Source organism: Thalassophryne amazonica, chromosome 9 (genome assembly GCF_902500255.1).
Source record: "Thalassophryne amazonica chromosome 9, fThaAma1.1, whole genome shotgun sequence".
NCBI classification, from domain to species: domain Eukaryota; kingdom Metazoa; phylum Chordata; class Actinopteri; order Batrachoidiformes; family Batrachoididae; genus Thalassophryne; species Thalassophryne amazonica.
In genome coordinates, this window is record NC_047111.1 from 115,968,244 (window position 1) to 115,991,109 (window position 22,866).

Below are 22,866 nucleotides of genomic sequence, written 5' to 3' on the forward strand. Positions count from 1 at the left end.
GGGCCACGGTCAGCCTCTCGTCTGGGTACCACCCCCAGACCAACGGGCAGGCAGAGCGGGCGAATCAGGAACTGGAGCAGACACTTCGCTGTGTGACAGCCGCGCACCCGACGGCCTGGAGTACCCACCTGGCCTGGATCGAGTACGCCCATAACAGCCAAGTGTCATCTGCCACCGGCCTCTCCCCGTTTGAGGTGTGCTTGGGGTATCAGCCCCCCTTGTTTCCGGTGGTTGAGGGAGAGGTCGGTGTGCCCTCGGTCCAGGCCCACCTACGGAAGTGCCGTCGGTTGTGGCGTGCCGCCCGCTCTGCCTTGTTGAAGGCCCGGACGAGGGCGAAGACACATGCAGACCGGCGGCGGGCCCCGGCTCCCAAGTATCGTCCTGGGCAGGAGGTCTGGTTGTCTACCAAGGACATTCCTCTGCAGGTAGACTCGCCGAAACTTCAGGAACGGTACATCGGACCTTACAAGATCCTCAAGGTCATCAACCCCGCCGCAGTGAGGCTCCAGCTTCCGGCCTCACTGCGGATCCATCCAGTTTTTCATGTTTCCCGGATCAAGCCCCTTCACACCTCACCCCTCTGCACCCCGGGTCCGGCGCCGCCTCCTGCCCGGATCATCGACGGGGAACCGGCTTGGACTGTACGCCGGCTCCTTGATGTCCGTCGGATGGGCCGGGGTTTTCAATACCTGGTGGACTGGGAGGGGTACGGTCCCGAGGAACGCTCCTGGGTGAAGAAGGGCTTCATCCTGGACCCGGCCCTCCTGGCCGACTTCTACCGTCGCCATCCGGACAAGCCCGGCCGTGCGCCAGGAGGCGCCCGTTGAGGGGGGGGTCCTGTTGTGTGGGCCGCTGAAGAGGAGGTACTGCTGGCCCACCACCATCAGAGGGCGCCCTGCCTGGAGTGCGGGCTCCAGGCACCAGAGGGCGCTGCCGCCTTATGGGAGCAGCCTGGGTGACAGCTGTCACCCATCACCGGACACAGCTGTTCCACTCAGCACAGAGGTATATCAGGAGGACGGCGTCTCCACCTCAGTGCCGAGATATCGCCTTTAGACGAAGGTAACGTTCTCTGCATTTATATTCTGACTAAATAGCTAACAGATTTGTTAAACCTTTTCAGGACAGCTGAATTGCTTAGATAAGTACTCACCTGCCTGTCATACTGTAACCGGAGGTGGAGGCGGCTTCTCCCCTCTCCGTTGCTGGGTGCTGTCGCATCCACGCCTGTGTTGTTGCTCTCTCCCGCCAGCAGTACCGGATCCGACGAGCGGAGGCAGTGGCCACCTGGGAATTCTGGACTTGGCGGTTCCAGTATTTCCAGGGTTCGGTGGCAGAGGAGATCTGGGTGGTTTCGGTTCGACTGAGACGGACGTCTCCTACCTTCGAGCCTGCCCACACGACACCAGCGGATTCGACCCCAAATTGTGATTGTTGTATTCATTGTGCCCGTTTCACAATAGTAAACCTTGTTATTCACCTTCCTCCATTGTCCGTTCATTGCGCCCCCTGTTGTGGGTCCGTGTTCCTACACTTTCACAACAACATCAGTATTACAAAAACAAATGTTGAGCAGTTGTTTTGATTAAAATTATTGGCATTTGGCTTATGTCTAAAACAGGTTAACCTGGGCAGCACCGGGTACTCCAGCTAGTATATAATGAATGATACGCATTTTGCGAGACTTGCATTTACGTTATGTGGGATATTTTATTCACAGTTTGCAGCAAAACTATTAATGGTTCACGGATATTCACGGTTTGCGTAAATTTACTTTAATGGTTTGTGGATAATTCACGATTTACAGCAGATTCACATTTTGAGGGTTAACACCGTCATTCCTTATCTCAGTCAGCAGTCACCTCAAATAGAAACCAGTAGTTATTCTACTCCCCACTACACACTGTTATCACTTTCAACTAGACCCACTGTGTGTGTGTGTGTGTGTGTGTGTGTGTGTGTGTGTGTGTGTGTGTGTGTGTGTGTGTGTGTGTGTGTGTGTGTGTGTGTGTGTGTGTGTGTGTGTGTGTGTGTGTGTGTGTGTGTTCATGCTGATATGATATGCATACACACACAAACGCACTTGCATACATATAGGCTAATGACACAGCAGAGGAGCAAACGTAAGATAACATAAGAGGAACTTTATTTATCCCAAAGGAGAATTCAGTTGAGTCAGTGAGCTCATCTATTTGTCAGAGTTATACAGTCTGATGGAGTTACAGTTACACAATTTCCTTTACAGTTTTAGCTGATTCATATTTAGACTACAACTACGTCTTTGGTCTCTGTGCAACCGATTAAGCCTGAATGCTCTGGTTTTGGATTTGTTGAACTCAGCTCAGTCATTTATCCTGGATGTCTGAATCCTACGATTGTGCAGTGGAACCTAGATCTTTATCTTGTAACCATTTGTGTTGGAATTGCCATCTTGGAGGATCTCTTCTTAATTTGTTGTCTGTAAATCACACAGCATGGGGCATGATCTGAAATTAACCATATTATCATAAGAGCAGTCCGCGCATGCACACTCATCTCGTTTCACAGAAGAAGTACACTTTGGTACAATTGCAGAGGGAATACAGCCGAAACTACCACTTCCACCGTTACGTTTAACAGCTCACCCTGATAGACGTCTCCAGTCCACTCACGGACGATTTGTTTGCGCGCGTGCATGTGAACAATTAAAAGAAGAAAAACTGGCTAGCTGCAGGCATTTCCTCGCTCTCCCCTCAAACTCTCTCTCATAATTGTGTTAAATAAAGGACAAAAAAGGACATAAGTCCTGTTCACAGACTGATTGCCAGAGACAGGACATGTCCACAACTACAGACATCTCCACATTTACTCACTCCCAGTTCGTTCGCGTGCACTAACACAGCTTGCGGTCAAAGGAAGAAAGATAAACTATAACAGAAATCAGAGTGCAGACCTGCAGCCCTGCACAAGAACAAATATAAACTATGAGGTCTGTCTGAAAAGTAACGGACCTTTTTATTTTTTTCAAAAACTATATGGATTTGAATCACGTGTGATTGCATCAGCCAAGCTTGAACCTTCGTGCGCATGCATGAGTTTTTTTCATGCCTGTCGGTTGCGTCATTTGCCTGTGGGCAAGCTTTGAGTGAGCACTGGTCCAGCCCCCTTGTCGGATTTTCAGTGTCAGGGAAATGGCTGAGCCGCTTTGCTCCATGAAAATTTTTTCAGAAACTGTGTGAGGCAGCCAGGTGGAAACGATTCGGAAAATTCAGATGGCTTTCGGTGAAGATTCTATCGGCGTCACACAGATTAAGGACCATTACAACCAGATTAAAGACGGCCCACAGCGGCGGAGGGCGCACCGCGCTTCGAGCGGCCATCGACAGGCTGAAACGACCAGATCATTTCCAAAGTGAAGGCTGTGTTGATCCGGGACGTCGTGTGGCTACCAGAGAAATCGCAGAAAATGTAGACATCAGCACTTTTGCGGCACATTCCACTGTTACAGGAGATTTTGTAATGAAAGACTTTCGGAGGAATTCGCGCATCGGGATGGAGCCGTTCATGGCGAACAACAAACACCTCCGTGTTGGAAACCATTCGGAAGATTCAGACGGCTTTTGGTGGCTTTTCAGTCGAGTGAGTATCCGAGAAATTGTGTAACAGCTGGGCATGTCACAACATGTCCTGTGAGACACGGAGGTATTTTTTGTTGTGCGCCATGAGCAGCTCCGTCCCGACGCGCAAATTCCTCCGCACGTCTTTCATTACAAAATCTCCTGTAACAGTGGAATGTGCTGCAAAAGTGCTGATGTCCACATTTTCTGCGATTTCTCTGGTAGTCAGACGACGTCCCGGATCAACACAGCCTTCACTTTGGAAATGATCTGGTCGTTTCAGCCTGTCGATGGCCGCTCGGAGCGCGGCGCGCCCTCCGCCGCTGTGGGCCGTCTTTAATCCGGTTGTAATGCTCCTTAATCTGTGTGACGCCCAGAGTATCCTCACCGAAAGCTGTCTGAATCTTCTGAATGGTTTCCACCTGGCTGTCTCTCACAGTTTCTGGAAAAATTTGATTCAGCGCTGCTCCAATCGCTCAGCCATTTCCCTGACAATGAAAATCCGACGAGGGGGGTGGACCAGTGCTCACTCAAAGCCTGCCCACAGGCGAATGACGCAACCAACAGGCATGAAAAAATTCACGCATGCGCATGAAGGTTCAAGCTTGGCTGATGCAAGCGCACATGATTCAAATCTATATAGTTTTTGAAAAAATAAAAAGGTCCTTTACTTTTCGGACAGACCTCGTAGAAGAGAATTCAGAGTGCACAGTCTGTCTGCAGATCCTTCTCTGTGTTCTCACCTCCTCTCTGCCCCCCTGCTGCGTGCAGACATTCCTGTGTCGTCATGACACCGCATGAAGCAACTCGAAGCAGGCCCGGTGATTCACACAATAGCACGCAAGTCGTCGTGATGATCCCACCTGCTGTAATCCCAGCTGGACGCCGTTCTTTGTAGGGCTGCAGCTTTCGATTATTTTAGTAATTGAGTATTCTATCGATTATTCTGGTGACTAATTGAGTAATTGGATAAAAAGTACTTTTGTGTTTTTAAACATCAGTAGTCCAGGGCTCTCCCTATGCAATGACACAATGTCGCTGCACCAAAGTCTTGACATTTTGCTGAAATGGCTACGGGATGTGGCTTTCTGTTGTTGCCCCCCAGCTTGTAAAATTTAACCATTTGGACTTTTTTATTATTATTATTGTTGTTATTATTATTATTATTATTATTATTATTTTTAAAGGTTGGTGGACTGGGTCCCTACATGATTTTTTTTTAATCCCTTTTCCTCTGCGATTCAGCAGATGCATTTCAGCTGGAGGTTGAACGTGCAAGCCTTGCAGTCACTGTTTTTTTTTTTAGTTACCGTGTTTGTGAAGCATTGTGTGTTGCCCCCCCCCCAAAAAAAAGCAAAAACTAGAAGCACTCGGAGAGCGCAAACCTCCGCCAAGGCCATAGGGTCACTGACGTCACATGAAATACCCTTTGGCAAAGAGACTTATTCCACATCGTTTCACGCATCTACCATTATGTTTCAGATTCAGTGGTTAACCCTCTGGGGTCCGAGGGCATTCTTGGACAGTTCACTCGCATGGTATAAATGTTTAATTATTGCTGTTAACAGCCCTCCCTACATCCCTCAATCAAGTAAAATATATATGCTATAGTTGTGTTTTATACATGGGCGCAATTTGGTGGGGGATGGGGGGGACATGTCCCCCCCACCTTTTCAACCAGGGGGGACAGAATATGGTATACCCCCCCCCCTTCTGACATATATGTGTGTACTTGAAACATGCTATGCCAGTCTTATGTGCAAACCATGTCAGTCTTATGTGCAAACCATGTCAGAATAGTATCTTTGTTTCTGCAAGTTTGTATTTTTAGCAGCATTGACTTGTTTCCAACACCTGTTTCTTGTTTGTCACATTTGGAATTTTCTGGGACTGCGTTTGTCCAGATTTGAAACCAAAAATAGTTGCCTCTAGGGACTAGTGTCTACACATAAGTATCAATGGACCATATGCTAATTGACTAAATTCTGAAAGTTAGAAAAGGAAATCAGAAAAGCTATCTGGGACCTCAGAAAGCCCATCTGCAATTATTGCTTGATCTCCAAAATCAGTCTGTGCAAACAAAATTATGTTCAGTATGTATGTTCAGAGTGTTGTCATTAGTGCCACTTCAAAAATTTAATTCATGATAAGTCATTTATCCTAAACTTATGATCTGTTGTTTTTTCAAACTTATGCAAAAACAAATCTTGAGAAAAAAATACAGTATGTGATAGTTAATAATTATTAAGAGCCTGTTCTTTCATATTTATGAATACATTTTACCACATTGTAGTTGTTTTTTTTTTAATGAAAACTCAACCTATTATTCTTTTTGAGTTCTACACATGTGGTGATACCTTATTTACACCAGGATGTTAATAAAATCAATGCTGGCTATTCTCAGAAGTACTTATCTCAAAGTACTTATATCCACAGTTTCAAATTGCATAAGTCAAATGGTGTCCACTTTATGGTTTTCTCAAAACATTAAAATTACTGTTCTGGATGCTCAGAATGCATCTGAGTTTATCTAGAAACTGTTGGCTTCACATGGCCTATGGGCTTCGGCCCTGCGGGCCTCACACTTTGTCCCCCCCAATTTCTAGTTCTAAATTGCACCCTTGGTTTTATAAGTGTAATAAAGGTTTACAATCAGAAATAAAGGAAAAAGTAAAGCAGAAAATATTTTTCCACACACATTTATTCAAAACACACAGCAAACTATAATAAACAACTGTTTTGACACTTTATAAAGGTAATTTGGGCTCTTGTGTGAAAGACTGTACAACAAAAAGGTTCAAACAATAAACACAAATGCACATTTCAAACAATATATACAAAATGGTCCATGCGTTTTGTTTGCCTTCATCTCAAAGCAATTTCTGTCTGCTATTACACAAAGGTCACATCACAAACGTCTACTATGAAATTGACTGTGTGTTTGTTCTCTCCTGCTCTGAAAGCAACATTCACACTTCGAGGCTCATTCAGTTTGAGGAGTGGCCCATCCCCCCTCACTCCATTGATATGGTAAACAGTGCTTTACGCCGGAGCGAGAGAGCTTGCCACAGGCTTATCCAGTAACATTCACAGGAAAACTAGTCGAGCAGTCCTGATACTCACACACTGTTTGAGCACGTGAGATTGAATGAGAGGCTCTCCGTCTGCGCCATCTGCTCACTTTCACTTTCGCTGTGTGTAATGGCACAGGGCGCATTGGAGCAGCCAGGGGGCTATTTATATGGGCCAACTAGTAACACATCACTCTTAAGAACAATCTTTGGTGTGTCATGTGAGGTGAATCTGCCCTATGATTGGATTTTGGAAAACCATGTGACGGTAAACCAATTCTGATTGGACACTCGCATTGCTCATTTCATCACAGAGCTTCTATGAGGAGTACAAAGATGAAGTACGGTGGCTTGAAAGTCCGCGGAGTTAAGTTTTCAGCAAAAAAAAAAGTACGTTTCTATCTCATATCATTAAAAAGTTATTTATAATGTAGTAAAGCTTGGTCTCACCCGTCATATACGACGACGTCGGCCCCAGAGGGTTAAACCCTTAGATCTTCAGCAAATGTTGTGTATATAAAATAATTATTTTGTGTCGTATTAATGATTTTCTCTGCAAATTGGCAGTTGAAAATATCTGTAATCGCTTCCTGAATCACAGAGGGCCGATCCACAGAGGACCGCTCGGCTGACGTCACCACTTGCTCTGTTCACTTCTTCTTTACTCCACTTGATGAGATGCACATTGTGTTGGAGATTAGATCGCACCACGTAGCAAGACAATTATGCGTGAAAGATTTTTTGAACAGTTAAAAATTCTCTGTTTGCAATAGCACGCACCGGCGCCCCTCTCACGTCTTGTCTGCACCTGTTAAAGACAACTTTACTCTCCAGCATGACACAGGCCATACTAGTGCTTGAATCAAAGGCATGCTAGTGTCAGGGGGCCTTTACAGGTGAATGAGACATGAGGTAGTTTGGTCGATGCTGAAATGGCTAAGTCGGCTCTCCTCTGCCCCGCTGAGTCCCACAGTCAGATGCGCATTCAAGTTTGTGGGGGCATGGCTTTGGACGGCGCACTGACGGGTGAGGGGGGGGACCTAGAGGAGGGGGACCTAGAGGAGGTGCTACTTTCAAATCTTCCAAGCTCTCTTGCTAGCTGTCCTGGACTACCAACTCTAGCTTTAATTGCACAGTTTCCACTCCTCCTATTAAATGTAGCTCCTTGTGTGATGACAAAGTTAAATAGAGATCATTATACTATCATCAGCATTAGGACCATAAATGTTTCTCAAAATTAGACTTTCTGATCAGATGGAACCTTGGAGAATTAGGTATCTTCCTTTTCTGTCTTTTCTGACATTTTGAACCTGAAATTGGACTGATTCATGCATTAACATCATCACTCCTTGGATTGAGATGTAAACGGTGCGGTAAATATGTTACCCCTCCACCTCCTCCTCGCAGTCATGTTATTTTCACCAAGAAGATGAGTTTCCTGCAAAAATAGAATTTTAGAACCCATTTCCTTCAGTCTATTCATGACCTGCTTAATCTTTTGAAGTCATTGGAGGCCCCTACAATTCCAAGAGATTAATTTAAAATTACCTCCTTGGGACATTTGACAATTTGACAGAATGACTACTCAATATAGTTAACAATTTCTCTCCAGAAGGCACTATAAATCAAGTTGCAAAAACAAGCAACCAACAACTACAACTCAAACCTTTCCCCTCCCACCCCTTCCACTTCCATTTCTGGAAAGCCCTCCCTTTATCACCTCGTGATATGTGTGTGGAGAACTCTTTAGACCCTACGACTCAGGCTCCCACCAAACCTAATTAAATTATTTAACACTTTCTGTAACCCATTTTCAGCTATCAAGTTTATTAATAACAGTCATAGTAATAATACCAGCAACAACATTTGGGACAGTAACAAATATGGCTACCAATTCAAGTTGCCCAAAGTCTTGTAAAATCAGATCAACATATGAATATTATTAAGGTTAGAAGTCTTGCCAAACACAACAACATTTTACGAAATCAAACTGGGAGTTAAAATTTTCAATGTCAACTGTTTATGTTTATATGTACACACCCACTTTAGTAAGCTTTTCAAACAGAATAAAACCATTAAATTGTTCACTCTTTTGTTGCTTTCAGTAACACTTGAAATTCTTTTCCATTAGCACTTAGTGCTTACTGAAGGACTAATTTATTTTGATGTATGTCATCACTGCGTCTGCATCAGTAAAGTCCTTCTCCGCTCCATTAAACGTAACACCGACTCCTGCTGGAAATATGATGTTGTAGCAAACTCCTTTCCTGCCACGAAGAATTTGTCTGACTTCATTGAAAGCAGCTCTCGCCTTGGCGATGCTCATCCCGTTGTACCGCAGCAGACCTCAGGTGTGTGCACGGCTAAGTATCGCGGCACAGTCCCAGTAGTGAAGCATGCCAACGATGGCGCATGGCTTGCTGTCTTTCCTCACGAGCCCTGGCGCTCTGTGTGATAGGGCCACGATCATGTCTTTATCCAGCTGAAACGCTTCTTTTGAGCAGCCTCGCTACCACAGCTGTAGAACTAGTGTTGTTTCCCTCGGCCACTCTCAGGATCCTGATATTACATCCCCGCATTCTCCCCTTCGTATCTTCACATTTATTTTTTTGTCCCGTCATCTTTTTACTGTAGTTTGCAAATCAGTTATCTTGTCTGACCAGGCAGTGAGTCAATTTTCCATTTCTTTGACTCTGGCCTTCATGTGTTCAGTGTCTGCGCAAACTGAGACCCTGGCGCTGTGCATTTCCTGTTTCACCGCTGCACTTAGCTCGTTTTTCAGGGAATTGAAATCAGCAGTAATTGCGTTTCTCATCTCCGTCTTTATAACATCTGCAATGTTGGCTTTAAGTGAAGGCAAGATTTCCGATTTTAGTGTTTCAGCATTCATTCCTAGGTCGGGGTCCACAGGAGTTGTAGCTAGCATCAAAGCTATGCCATGTTGTAACTTAGCCGCCAGTTTGTTATTCTTGTTTTTATGGTGCTTTGTAGCCATTTGGGTTCCACTTCTCCTCTATTTTATAAGCATGTACGTACGATGAAGATTAGTTGGTATTTCTTGAGCAAAGGTACAGATTTCATTTCAAAACCAAAGGTTTGGCAGGCGCCCAGAGAAACATGTCCTACTCCATTGTCTACTCGACAGTGCTCCCCCCCCCCCCCCCCCCTTTATATTTTTAATTAATTTATGTCAAGTTATAAATATTTGCTTTCAGTTTGGTTTATTTATTTATTTTTATTTTTTTGTATTTTTTGTGGGCAGCACGTGGCTTAAGCTTTGTTCCCACCGAATAATAAAGCGATGAATAATAAGCCACATTTGGATTTGTCAGAAATTTCAGTGATTATTTGAATAATGAGTCATGTATATGAACATTGCGCAAACAATTAAAAAACACTGCGAGCGAGTGCGAGTCATTGCGTCAGCGCACACAGCACACCTCATCTGATCGATTATAAATGAGATGTTAAATCTATCATAAACATACTTTTAAAGCTGCCCATAAGAAGCAATGAACATGCAAATGTTTTACTGAGTCATTAAAATATAAACATTACAAATAATTACCTTTTAGACTGTTCCAAATACCTTCTCCACCTCATGCAGGGCAGAAAAAAAGAGAGAAAAAAAGCAGCAGTTGAAACAGTCCTCTGTGATTCCTGAAGCAATTAGAGGTGTTTTCAACATCCAAACGCTGACAGAAAATGATGCTGCTAAGAAATAATTATTTTATATACAGCATCCAGCGCACAAAGTAGGTAGGACTGTCACAACGAAGTGCGTGAGAGGGTAGAGCCAAAATAGCCTGTCCTGTCCTGTCCTCGTAGCTGCCAGGTGCTCGGATATTGTGCTTCTAACAGCCTCATCCTCACCACTAAAATGCCTCTAACATCTTCCTCATACAACCCCAATTCCAATGAAGTTGGTATGTTGTTTAAAATGTAAATCAAAACAAAATACAATGATTTGCAAATCCTCTTCAACATATATTCAATTGAATACACCACAAAGACAAGATATTTAATGTTCAAACTGATAAACTTTATTGTTTTTGTGCAAATATTTGCTCATTTTGAAATGGATGCCTGTAGCATGTTTCAAAAAAGCTGGGACAGCGGTATGTTTACCACTGTGTTACATCACCTTTCCTTCTAACAACACTTAATAACTGTTTGGGAACTGAGGACACTCATGATTGGGTATAAAATGAGCATTCCCAAAAGGCTCAGCTGTTCACAAGCAAAGATGGGAGCGAGGATCACCACTTTGTCAACAACTGCATGAAAAAATAGTCTAACAGTTTAAGAACAATGCTTCTCAACATTCAATTGCAAGGAATTTAGGGATTCCATCATCTACAGTCCATAATATAATCAGAAAATTCAGAGAATATACCAAACTTTCAACATGTAAGCGGCAAGGCCGAAAACCAACACTGAATACCCGTGACCTTCGATCCCTCAAGCGGCACTGCATTAAAAACCGACATCATTGTGTAAAGGATCTTACCGTGCGGACTCAGGAACACTTCAGAAAACCATTGTCAGTTAACACAGTTCGCCGCTACATCTACAAGTCCAAGTTAAAACTCTACCATGCAAAGTGAAAGTCAAACATCAACAACATCCAGAAACACCGCCACCTTCTCTGGGCCCGAGCTCATTTGAAATGGACAGATACAAAGTGGAAAAGTGTGCTGTGGTCTGATGGGTCCACATTTCAATCAATCAATCAGTCAGTTTTATTTATATAGCGCCAAATCACAACAAACAGTTGCCCCAAGGCGCTTTATATTGTAAGGCAAGGCCATACAATAATTACGTAAAAACCCCAACGGTCAAAACGACCCCCTGTGATTTCAAATTGTTTTTGGAAATCATGGACATCATGTCCTCTGGACAAAAGAGGAAAAAGACCATCCAGATTGTTACCAATACAAAGTTCAAAAGCCAGCATCTGTGATGGTATGATCAAGGTTGTGTAGGATTACTTTGAAAGAATACATATGGATTACATGTATGTATGTACATACATTTGGATTACTTGTAATCTGATTACTTTTGGATTACATTTCAAAGTAATCCTACCCAACCCTGGGTATGGGGGTGTGTTAATGCACATGGCATCTGCACAAACAGTGGACTGGTTTGGGAGACATCCCAGTCACATTGTGATGGAATATAGGCTACAACATTTTGGCCATGTGGCACTCTTCTACAGGGATGATTTACCCTGCAGGTGTGTCATTGTTGAGGGCCCCAGCATCTGGAAAAGGCCAAGGGGACACCCGCATTTCAGATGGCTGTGACAGATAAATGGCTGTTTTGGGGAGATGGGGATGGATCAGGTGTCTGCATGGGTGGTTGCCCTCCAGGATGCAGAGTGGTTCTACAGTGTGGTGGATACTGTGATGTGCAGCACCAGCACATGTTCCCAGGCCTGAAAAACATGTCCTCCTTTCCTGAAGATTTGGTAATTCAAGTACACTCCAAATCACATCTCCTTTTTTGGTTCTATTTCTTCAGCTGTGATTGGTCACAATCTTATATGACTGGTTCCATCAGCAGTGTGACTTTTTTTTCTTCTGCGTCTGATGCTATTGAAGCACCACGTTATGTCCATACAGTGAATTTGTTATTGTATAACAAATAATGACCAATAATAGGGTGTGATACACACCACAATTTATTCACACAAAAATCCAACAAGTCCAAGTGTCAAAGGGAGTGCACCTGCATCTGTGTGGCATCTGTGTTTCCTTGTTTCACTACAAGATTCAAACGAATGTCATCCTTCTTGTCATTTTGCTTCCATTTTTGATCTGGGTAGCCACATTGGATCCAGTATGGATCCATCCGCATGGTGATTTGGCACATGTTTATGCCACATGCCCTTCCTGGTGTAACTCCAGATGTTGGGGAATAAGTTTCATTACACTAGAAGTCTTTCAGAAAGTGCTGTAACTAGGTTTAAGGATATGATTCCTTCTTTATGTTCTCTAATGCCATATACCAACACAGAGCAGAGTAGCTACCTAAACTCTGTAAGGGAGTTAGAGTATCTCGTCAATAGTTTTACATCCTCTTTGAAGACAACTTTGGATGCTGTAGCTCCTCTAAAAAAGAGAGCTTTAAATCAGAAGTGCCTGACTCCGTGGTATAACTCTCAAACTCGTAGCTTAAAGCAGATAACCCGTAAGTTGGAGAGGAAATGGCGTCTCACTAATTTAGAAGATCTTCACTTAGCCTGGAAAAAGAGTTTGTTGCTCTATAAAAAAGCCCTCCGTAAAGCTAGGACATCTTTCTACTCATCACTAATTGAAGAAAATAAGAATAACCCCAGGTTTCTTTTCAGCACTGTAGCCAGGCTGACAAAGAGTCAGAGCTCTATTGAGCTGAGTATTCCATTAACTTTAACTAGTAATGACTTCATGACTTTCTTTGCTAACAAAATTTTGACTATTAGAGAAAAAATTACTCATAACCATCCAAAAGATGTATCGTTATCTTTGGCTGCTTTCAGTGATGCCGGTATTTGGTTAGACTCTTTCTCTCCGATTGTTCTGTCTGAGTTATTTTCATTAGTTACTTCATCCAAACCATCAACATGTTTATTAGACCCCATTCCTGCCAGGCTGCTCAAGGAAGCCCTACCATTATTTAATGCTTTGATCTTAAATATGATCAATCTATCTTTGTTAGTTGGTTATGTACCACAGGCCTTTAAGGTGGCAGTAATTAAACCATTGCTTAAAAAGCCATCACTTGACCCAGCTATCTTAGCTAATTATAGGCCAATCTCCAACCTTCCTTTTCTCTCAAAGATTCTTGAGAGGGTAGTTGTAAAACAGCTAACTGATCACCTGCAGAGGAATGGTCTATTTGAAGAGTTTCAGTCAGGTTTTAGAATTCATCATAGTACAGAAACAGCATTAGTGAAGGTTACAAATGATCTTCTTATGGCTTCGGACAGTGGACTTATCTCTGTGCTTGTTCTGTTGGACCTCAGTGCTGCTTTTGATACTGTTGACCATAAAATTTTATTACAGAGATTAGAGCATGTCATAGGTATTAAAGGCACTGCGCTGCGGTGGTTTGAATCATATTTGTCTAATAGATTACAATTTGTTCATGTAAATGGGGAATCTTCTTCACAGACTAAAGTTAATTATGGAGTTCCACAAGGTTCTGTGCTAGGACCAATTTTATTCACTTTATACATGCTTCCCTTAGGCAGTATTATTAGACGGTATTGCTTAAATTTTCATTGTTACGCAGATGATACCCAGCTTTATCTATCCATGAAGCCAGAGGATACACACCAATTAGCTAAACTGCAGGATTGTCTTACAGACATAAAGACATGGATGACCTCTAATTTCCTGCTTTTAAACTCAGATAAAACTGAAGTTATTGTACTTGGCCCCACAAATCTTAGAAGCATGGTGTCTAACCAGATCGTTACTCTGGATGGCATTTCCCTGATCTCTAGTAATACTGTGAGAAATCTTGGAGTCATTTTTGATCAGGATATGTCATTCAAAGCGCATATTAAACAAATATGTAGGACTGCCTTTTTGCATTTACGCAATATCTCTAAAATCAGAAAGGTCTTGTCTCAGAGTGATGCTGAAAAACGAATTCATGCATTTATTTCCTCTAGGCTGGACTATTGTAATTCATTATTATCAGGTTGTCCTAAAAGTTCCCTAAAAAGCCTTCAGTTGGTTCAGAATGCTGCAGCTAGAGTACTGACAGGGACTAGCAGGAGAGAGCATATCTCACCCGTGTTGGCCTCTCTTCATTGGCTTCCTGTTAATTCTAGAATAGAATTTAAAATTCTTCTTCTTACTTATAAGGTTTTGAATAATCAGGTCCCATCTTATCTTAGGGACCTCATAGTACCATATTACCCCATTAGAGCGCTTCGCTCTCAGACTGCGGGCTTACTTGTAGTTCCTAGGGTTTGTAAGAGTAGAATGGGAGGCAGAGCCTTCAGCTTTCAGGCTCCTCTCCTGTGGAACCAGCTCCCAATTCAGATCAGGGAGACAGACACCCTCTCTACTTTTAAGATTAGGCTTAAAACTTTCCTTTTCGCTAAGGCTTATAGTTAGGGCTGGATCGGGTGACCCTGGACCATCCCTTGGTTATGCTGCTTTAGACGTAGATTGTGGGGGGGTTCCCATGATGCACTGTTTCTTTCTCTTTTTGCTCCGTATGCATCACTCTGCATTTAATCATTAGTGATCGATCTCTGCCCCCCTTCACGGCATGTCTTTTTCCTGGTTTTTTTCCCTCAGCCCCAACCAGTCTCAGCAGAAGACTGCCTCTCCCTGAGCCTGGTTCTGCTGGAGGTTTCTTCCTGTTAAAAGGGAGTTTTTCCTTCCCACTGTGGCCAAGTGCTTGCTCATGGGGGGTCGTTTTGACCGTTGGGGTTTTTCATGGTTGTTGTATGGCCTTGCCTTACAATATGGAGCGCCTTGGGGCAGCTGTTTGTTGTGATTTGGCGCTATATAAGAAAAAAGTTGATTGATTGATTGATACATGGACAATAAGGCAAAAGTGACCTTGAACTGGGGATCTTCTCTTGGGGAGGCAAGTGCTTTACCTGCTTGCACCAACAAGTCAAAAGTATGTAATTTACTATGTTGTTGTGGCGCTTCCATCAGTATGCCTCAACACACAGGTGCCTCAGTGTTGAGGACTTCAGCAACTGGACGAAGCCAAGGCAATGCTCATGTTTCACCTGGCTGCTGCAGATAGATAGCAGTTGTTTGACAGGGTCATTGCTATCCCTAACCCTAACGCAGGCCTCCAGACCTGACTTGCTGTGAGTGTTCCTAGGAATGCACTTGGTAGTGTTTTTGCCCAGCTTTTCTTTCTCAGACGATGCCAAGCCACACCCCCCACATATTCCCAGTCATGACCATTGTCCCTCAGTGGTGAAGACTACCTGGAGCTACCTGGAGCTACTTGACTAAGACGAAAACCCACATAACACCTGCAGCAGATAAGTGGTGACTTTTGGGAGATAAGGGCGGCCTGCAGGTGTCCTTGGGTGTTTAACAGTCAAGATCAAGAACAGTCCTCTCAGACTGTGTAGCAGTGCACAGATCAGGATCCGGACCCTTTTTCCAAACATAGTTCATGCAGCTTTTACTTACTTTTACTTTTCATTGCTTCATAAAGTATAGTACAGTCACTGCCAGCTCCCCTCCCCACCAAGTATTTTTTTAATTTATCCACGACCGTTGTGGGTCAATGTGTTGGTGTTTTTATGGACTCTGTGAGTTCCCAGATGAGACAGTAGATAACTGTGATGTCTACTGGCACGGAGTTTCATTAAAAGAACTCTGTGTACTTTTTAGGAATGTCTTCACCAGCTTGTTCTGTTTTGTTTTTTGAAATGGACTGAAGTGAGGTTAGAAGTTATCCATCACACACACACAGACACACACACACACACACACCTTTACCCCAAGTATAACCCTAATTATAAAGGCTCTCGTTGTACTTTCGTGGTGTGGACATTTTCTGCCAAAGTTGGTGAAGCAAACATCTCGTCAGACTGCGATGTCATCGGGTAACTTTTGTTTTAATATCTGTGTCTTCAGTTTTGTAGGTATGTTCGTGTACAAGTACACTGACTGCACATGTGCTCCACAAACACAGACCATCTGTTTGATGGGAGATTTTATGAAGAGATTGCGATGGCATGCATTTGTACGGTTTGTCCATAAATGAGTGCAAACACATTCATATCACAGTTCTTGCAGGGAAACTGTTGTGATAGTCGGAAAAGAAATAAACCTCTGTCAGCAAAAGTGGAAATATTTGACAGATTTGCCGAGGCCAAGAAGAAGCCTGCGCGAAAAGCTTTGTCTTAACCCTCAAACAGCCTTTTGGCAGCCGTGGAAAAGGTGAGGATGAGCGACAGCGTCTCGGAAAAATACCTTCATTCCAAAGTTCTAAAACTCCTGCTGGTTGTCGTAATGGCAAATGAATAGGCACACGCATGCACGAATGGCATCTTGTTGCTCTACTTTAGATCTCTGATGAATGCAGTGAAGTGTGGCGATGCTCATTACAGGTTGAGAACTGAAGTTTAAAGGGCTATAAAAAATTTACAGAAAATGAGTCACACACTGTAGCAATCAGGAGGGGATCAGAGCCGTGCCGTCACCGTAGAGGTCACAGAGACATCCCCCACACCCACACAGCTGAGCATTTCATTTAGATTTATCACCCGACAGCAGGTCATTAAATTTCAGCTTCACTTCTTGTTGGCAATGACCACCACCATTCCCTTCATTGACTTAAGACACACATTAATCACTCCAGGAAAAGGAATGAATCCATCATTGGAACCTCAGGAAAAAAAGGAGGTGGAAAGAAAAAAACAGATTTCTCTGAAGTAATTTAAGGTTACTCAGGGGGAAATTAAAGGGAACAAGCTGAGGGATACGTTTTCAGATAGCTGTGTAATCGGGTCTCAAGTTATGGAATAGCTCTGAAAGATGAGCCGCTCTTTACTGGAATGTCTTTATTTGACGTGTTCTTAGATATTAAACAGATAAATTTGTGAAAGATTGACAATTTCATGCAGTATGTTCCCACTGATAACCTGATACACACGCAGTATGATTATGTAGTTTCATTACCGCAGGGTCACTTGGTACCACATCAGTTAATACAACACAAGCTTCAGCTTGGATGGAGATGATTGAGCCAAACTATGAAGAATTATCAAAACTCTTGAATGCTGTTATTTCTACATTTCAAGTGACTAACCGGTTTGTTTTGTTGTACAACCCCAATTCCAATGAAGTTGGGACGTTGTGTAAAATGTAAATAAAAACAGAATACAATGATTTGCAAATCCTCTTCAACCAATATTCAATTGAATACACCACAAAGAGAAGATATTTAATGTTCAAACTGATAAACTTTGTTGTTTTTGTGCAAATATTTGCTCATTTTGAAATGGATGCCTGTAACACATTTCAATACAATTGTGACGGGGCAACAAAAGACTGGGAAAGTTGATGAATGCTCAAGGAACACCTAATTGGAAACAGGTGAGTGAAATGATTGGATAGAAAAGGAGCATCCCCAAAAGGCTCAGCCGTTCACAAGCAAAGATGGGGTGAGGATCACCACTTTGTGAACAACTGCATGAAAAAATAGTCCAACAGTTCAAGAACAATGTTTCTCAACGTTCAGTTGCAAGGAATTTAGGGATTCCATCATCTACAGTCTATAATCAGAAGATTCAGCGAATTTCTTTCTACACATAAGGAGCAAGGCCGAAAACCAACATTGAATGCCCGTGACCTTTGATCCCTCAGGTGGCACTGCATTAAAAACTGACATCATTGTGTAAAGGATCTTACCGCGTGGGCTCAGGAACACTTCAGAAAACCATTGTCAGTTAACACAGTTTGTTGCTACATCTAATAGTGCAAGTTAAAACTCTACCATGTAAAGTGAAAGTCACACATCAACAACATCCAGAAACGCCACCGCCTTCTCTGGGCCCGAGCTCATTTGAAATGGACAGACACAAAGTGGAAAAGTGTGCTGTGGTCTGATGAGTCCACATTTCAAATTGTTTTTGGAAATGGGCAACTTACACATCTGTGATGGCACCATCAATGCTGAAAAGTCCATCCAGGTTTTGGAGCAACACATGCTGCCATCCAAGCAACGTCTTTTTCAGGGACGTCCCTGCTTATTTCAGCAAGACAATGCCAAGCCACATTCTGCACGTTACAACAGCGTGGCTTCATAGTAAAAGAGTGCGGGTACTAGACTGGCCTGCCTGCAGTCCAGACTTGTCGCCCATTGAAAATGTGTGACGCATTATGAAGCGTAAAATACGACAACGGAGACCCCGGACTGTTGAACAACTGAAGTCGTACATCAAGCAAGAATGGGAAAGAATTCCACCTACAAAGCTTCAACAATTAGTGTCCTCAGTTCCCAAACGCTTATTGAGTGTTGTTAGAAGGAAAGGTGATGTAACACAGTGGGAAACATACCACTGTCCCAGCTTTTTAGAAACATGTTGCAGGCATCCATTTCAAAATTAGCAAATATTTTCACAAAAACAATAAAGTTTATCAGTTTGAACATTAAATATCTTGTCTTTGTGGTGTATTCAATTGAATATAGGTTGAAGAGGATTTGAAAATCATTGTATTCTGTTTTTATTTACATTTTACACAACGTCCCAACTTCATTGGAATTGGGGTTGTACGTAAGTGAATGTTTCAAGTTCAATACACAAGTATACTTCTAATGGTCTTGTCAAGTAATTCATTGAAAGTAGTTTTGATACAAGATAATCACCAACCCAGACCCCTCAGGTCCTTTGCTAATGTGCATCCTGTGAGCGCATTTCATAGTGTGAAGTCACTTTGACATTTGCATGCATTTAACTCCCGTGCTACCGTGCAATTTGTCCTGCCAGTGTAACCCACTATGTTCCGCTGGATGCTGCGCTTTGTGCTGCTGGATGCTGCATTATATAAAATAATTATTTTGTAGCAGATTAATCATTTGCTCTCAGAACTTGGCTGATGAAATCACCTCTAATCCCTCTGGAATCACAGAGGAGTTTTCTACAACTGCAGCTGTTCACGTGCAATTCATGACGTGAGAATGCATTTGGAATCATCTCAAAGGTATTTATTTATAATATTTATATTGTAATGGCTTGGGAAAACAGTTGCATTTTCATTATTTCATAGTAGAGAAGCTTGAATCTTCGACTGGACTGGGTTGCTTGACACGAGGACGTTTCGCTTCAAATCACAGAAGCTTCCTCAGCTAAAATTCTTGCTCTGGAAGTCTGACTTCTGTCTGACTCTTGTAGAGAAGAATAAAACAGAAGCCAACAAAAGCTGGAGTTTTAAACCTAACCAGACCCCTCCTACTGAGAGGTAGACTGCTACAGGCTAGTGACTAAACAATAGCTCTAATTAGCAACTATTGTGCTCTAGTTAGCACACCTAATGGCAGGACAGCTGTCCCTCTAATGAAGGGATGGATGCCTTTCTGATGGCTCCCTTGATGACGTGAATGACTCATTACCATGAACAAAAGACTGAAACTCCTTTGACCTGAGTACCCCATTGTAAACAGGGGATTCATTCATTATTTCTTATGAGTATCTGAAAAATTATGTTTATTATACATTTAACATCTCGTCATAATCATTCAGATGAGTTGCACTGTGATGCACTGTGCTGACGCAATGACTCACAGGGACACTCAGTGTTTTTGAATTGTTTGCACAATGTTTACGTGTGGTTCACACAATTCATGCGTGCCAGTGATTTTGAACATTTCAAAATTTGCTTTGCAGCTGCACACAGTAGACAATGGTTTACAACGGTTTACAATGAGTTTACTCTCTGGCAGATTGCATGCCAGTGCAAGTGTCAAGGTACCTTAAGTGTGACATGGACCCACTTATGGGACATATTTGAGTAAAGCACCTTATAAGTTGCAGAAAAACTGTCAACTCGACCTGGTTTTTGCTGGTCTATGGTGCGGTTGTTTTCTGCTGACACACTATATCTGTGCGCCGCTCTCTGCACCTGCTTGCACCGGCTGGACCCTTGCATGTGAGTTCTGGTGTAGACTGCTATTCTGTGGCTTGGTTTTTGTGTGTTCATGTCCTGCCTAATGTTTTCAGCGGGGACACTGACCTGATGAGAAATACTATAGGTCAACCTGTTTTGAAGAATGACTTACAGACTGAGGTGTAAACATTGGCCTTTAGATGTTATTTTGCTTTCCTGTCTAAAAATATGCAGAATCTCCTCAGACAAACTGGCATTTACAAGAAAAAGAGCAAAAATGTGCCGTGGATTTTGTGTGGAAGGGGAGGTGGGTGTTGGAGATAATTAGTGCTATCACAGCACAAGGCAGAGTCACATTCATACATGTGCACACAGAGTCAAACAGGCCCATCAGGCAATCCCAGCGCGCTGAGTCTCTTATCACATTCAGCACTCTGACGAATCCACCCGCCTTCCACTTGTCATGCAATTCTCCCAAGGAATAGGAGACCTCTCACACCAGTAATGGCTACAGAAAAGGGACGTTTTCATTTTAATTATCCGCTCAGCTCAAAGGTTCTCTTGGTATTCCCCCACCTTCTGCCCTTTCAGAGCATCAAATGATGAAAGGAGGATATTGAAGAAAGAAAAAAAAAACTGACAGCCGCTGGGTCCTTTGCGTCCGCAGTGGGAGCAGGAGCTTTCTGTCGTTTTTGAGTCCACGTGCTGGGTGGCAGATCAGCCATTTGCTGCATTCTCTCATAAAACTCTCTTTATGTGCTTTGAAATGAAACCTGCAGTGCTTGTCTGGTCTGGAAGGAGCAGCATGTGAGCACCAGACAACATCAATCGCAGACTTGGACAGGGGGTCCACACCCCGCCTCCCTTTATACTGCTCCATACTCCCAAGTGTCTTTCATTGTTCTCCAGACTTTTGATGGGCCTCAGATGCCCGTGGATTGGCACATCCTCCTTTTTATTGTTGTCATTTTGCTGTTTCTCTAGCGGCACGTATAGAGGATGACACTTGCTGAGCTCCTGCTGCCTCAGCATGTGGTGTCTGCTCGGAAGGAATACTGGATCCATTTGAATGTTCTGGTGGGGTCTTTGTCCCGACTCTCTATCTCGTGGGCTGAGGGGAGTTTCACACTGCGAAATCAGATGGCGTCTACCGTTGGCAAGCGGAATGATGGCCACTCAATTGGCTCAGAAACATGACAGATTTACAGCGACAGCGCCGCAACTCCTGCCAATTCTCACATATTCATGAAGCAATTTGTGTGGGACGCCTTCCCCGAGCCACTGTTTTCTACAAAGCTATAAACCTGAGTTTTAACAATTTTGCCTCACATTGTTAACCTCTGTGCATGCTGTGTTTTGCAGCTGAAGCCGGGACAGAACAACCGTAAGGACAGTGACAGCGAGAGTGTAAGTGGAGAGTCCAAACCTTCCATCAGGAGCAGTTCAAGAGACCGCCTGACCGACGTGAGTACAATAAATTGCTCGCTGCATAACAAAGCGTATTTAGACAGCAACTAGTCAGCTTCTCTGAGCTATTATCAAAATTTTAAAAAAGCAGGTGGCTGCCAGGAGATATTTGTGGCTTTGTTGATAGCGTGCCTTTTCAGTTAGACACTTCAGATTGTGACAAAGAAGAGATTTGTCTTATTTCAACTTTCACTCTGATTATTTTCTGTTGTATGGTCAACATTTGCTTTTGCTCGAAGAAAAACACATCAACTCCCTCCATGTGACAGCAAACAACTTCCAGAAAATTGTTTTATATTCCATTTAAGATAGATAATTAGTGTATGTTCTTTCACCTTCAAATGTTAGACACTCTGCTTTGGGTTACAAATCAAGAGAGTTGCTGACGTCAAACAAAAGGTGAGTCATATCCTCTAACGTGGAGGTGACGTGATCACTGGCATGTTTTAGTCGTACATACTTGTAAAAGCCTCTGAATGACTAATTTGTGTAATTTGGGGTTAATTGGGGTACCTTTGGATGTATTTAAGAGCCTTCTTGTTTCTTTTAAGAAACAAGGCACTAGCCTGGAAGCCATTACTTTAAAATTTACAATGGAAAGAAAAACTAGAGCCTGAACAACATCCAGATTGGCCAGTGATAATTGCTGATATGAGCCTTTTACCAACATACATATATTGGTACTGACGTTATTTTTGCTGATATTAAAATTTTTATTTTATAGAATAAACAATGCAGAAAAACACTGACTGTTGGAAATGGTGCCATTGCGTAGTTTGTCCGGAGGGGCTTTGACACCATTGTTTACATTTCTGGGACCTCCATAAGCTCTTGATTATGCTAAAAGAGAGGGACGCAAAGTGACCAGCTGTCCTTCATTTTCAGTCAGAGTGGGTGTGTTACAGTGACAACAGACGAGTGGGCACTCCTGGTAGACAGGACTAAAAAGACGAGAAGTCTGTTTTATTCAAATGCTGAGCTTTGCAACTAACAATCTGAGTGAAGGTAAAACGTGTAAAACATCAAACCTCAGTTGTATTTCTTTGTCATAATAATAATAATAATACTTAATAACCTTTATTTAACCAGATAGAATCCCACTGAGATTGAAACCTCTTTTACAAGAGTGACCAGGCCAAGAAA

General features: G+C 42.9%; 1 protein-coding gene across 1 annotated transcript in view; it reads left to right on the plus strand.

The window, feature by feature from the left end:
• auts2a (activator of transcription and developmental regulator AUTS2 a) overlaps positions 1-22,866 on the plus strand; it is a 975,777-nt gene that overhangs the window by 406,564 nt on the left and 546,347 nt on the right. The window contains 1 exon segment of the mRNA XM_034179013.1: positions 21,619-21,720. Within this exon segment, the coding sequence (XP_034034904.1) occupies positions 21,619-21,720 (102 nt within the window).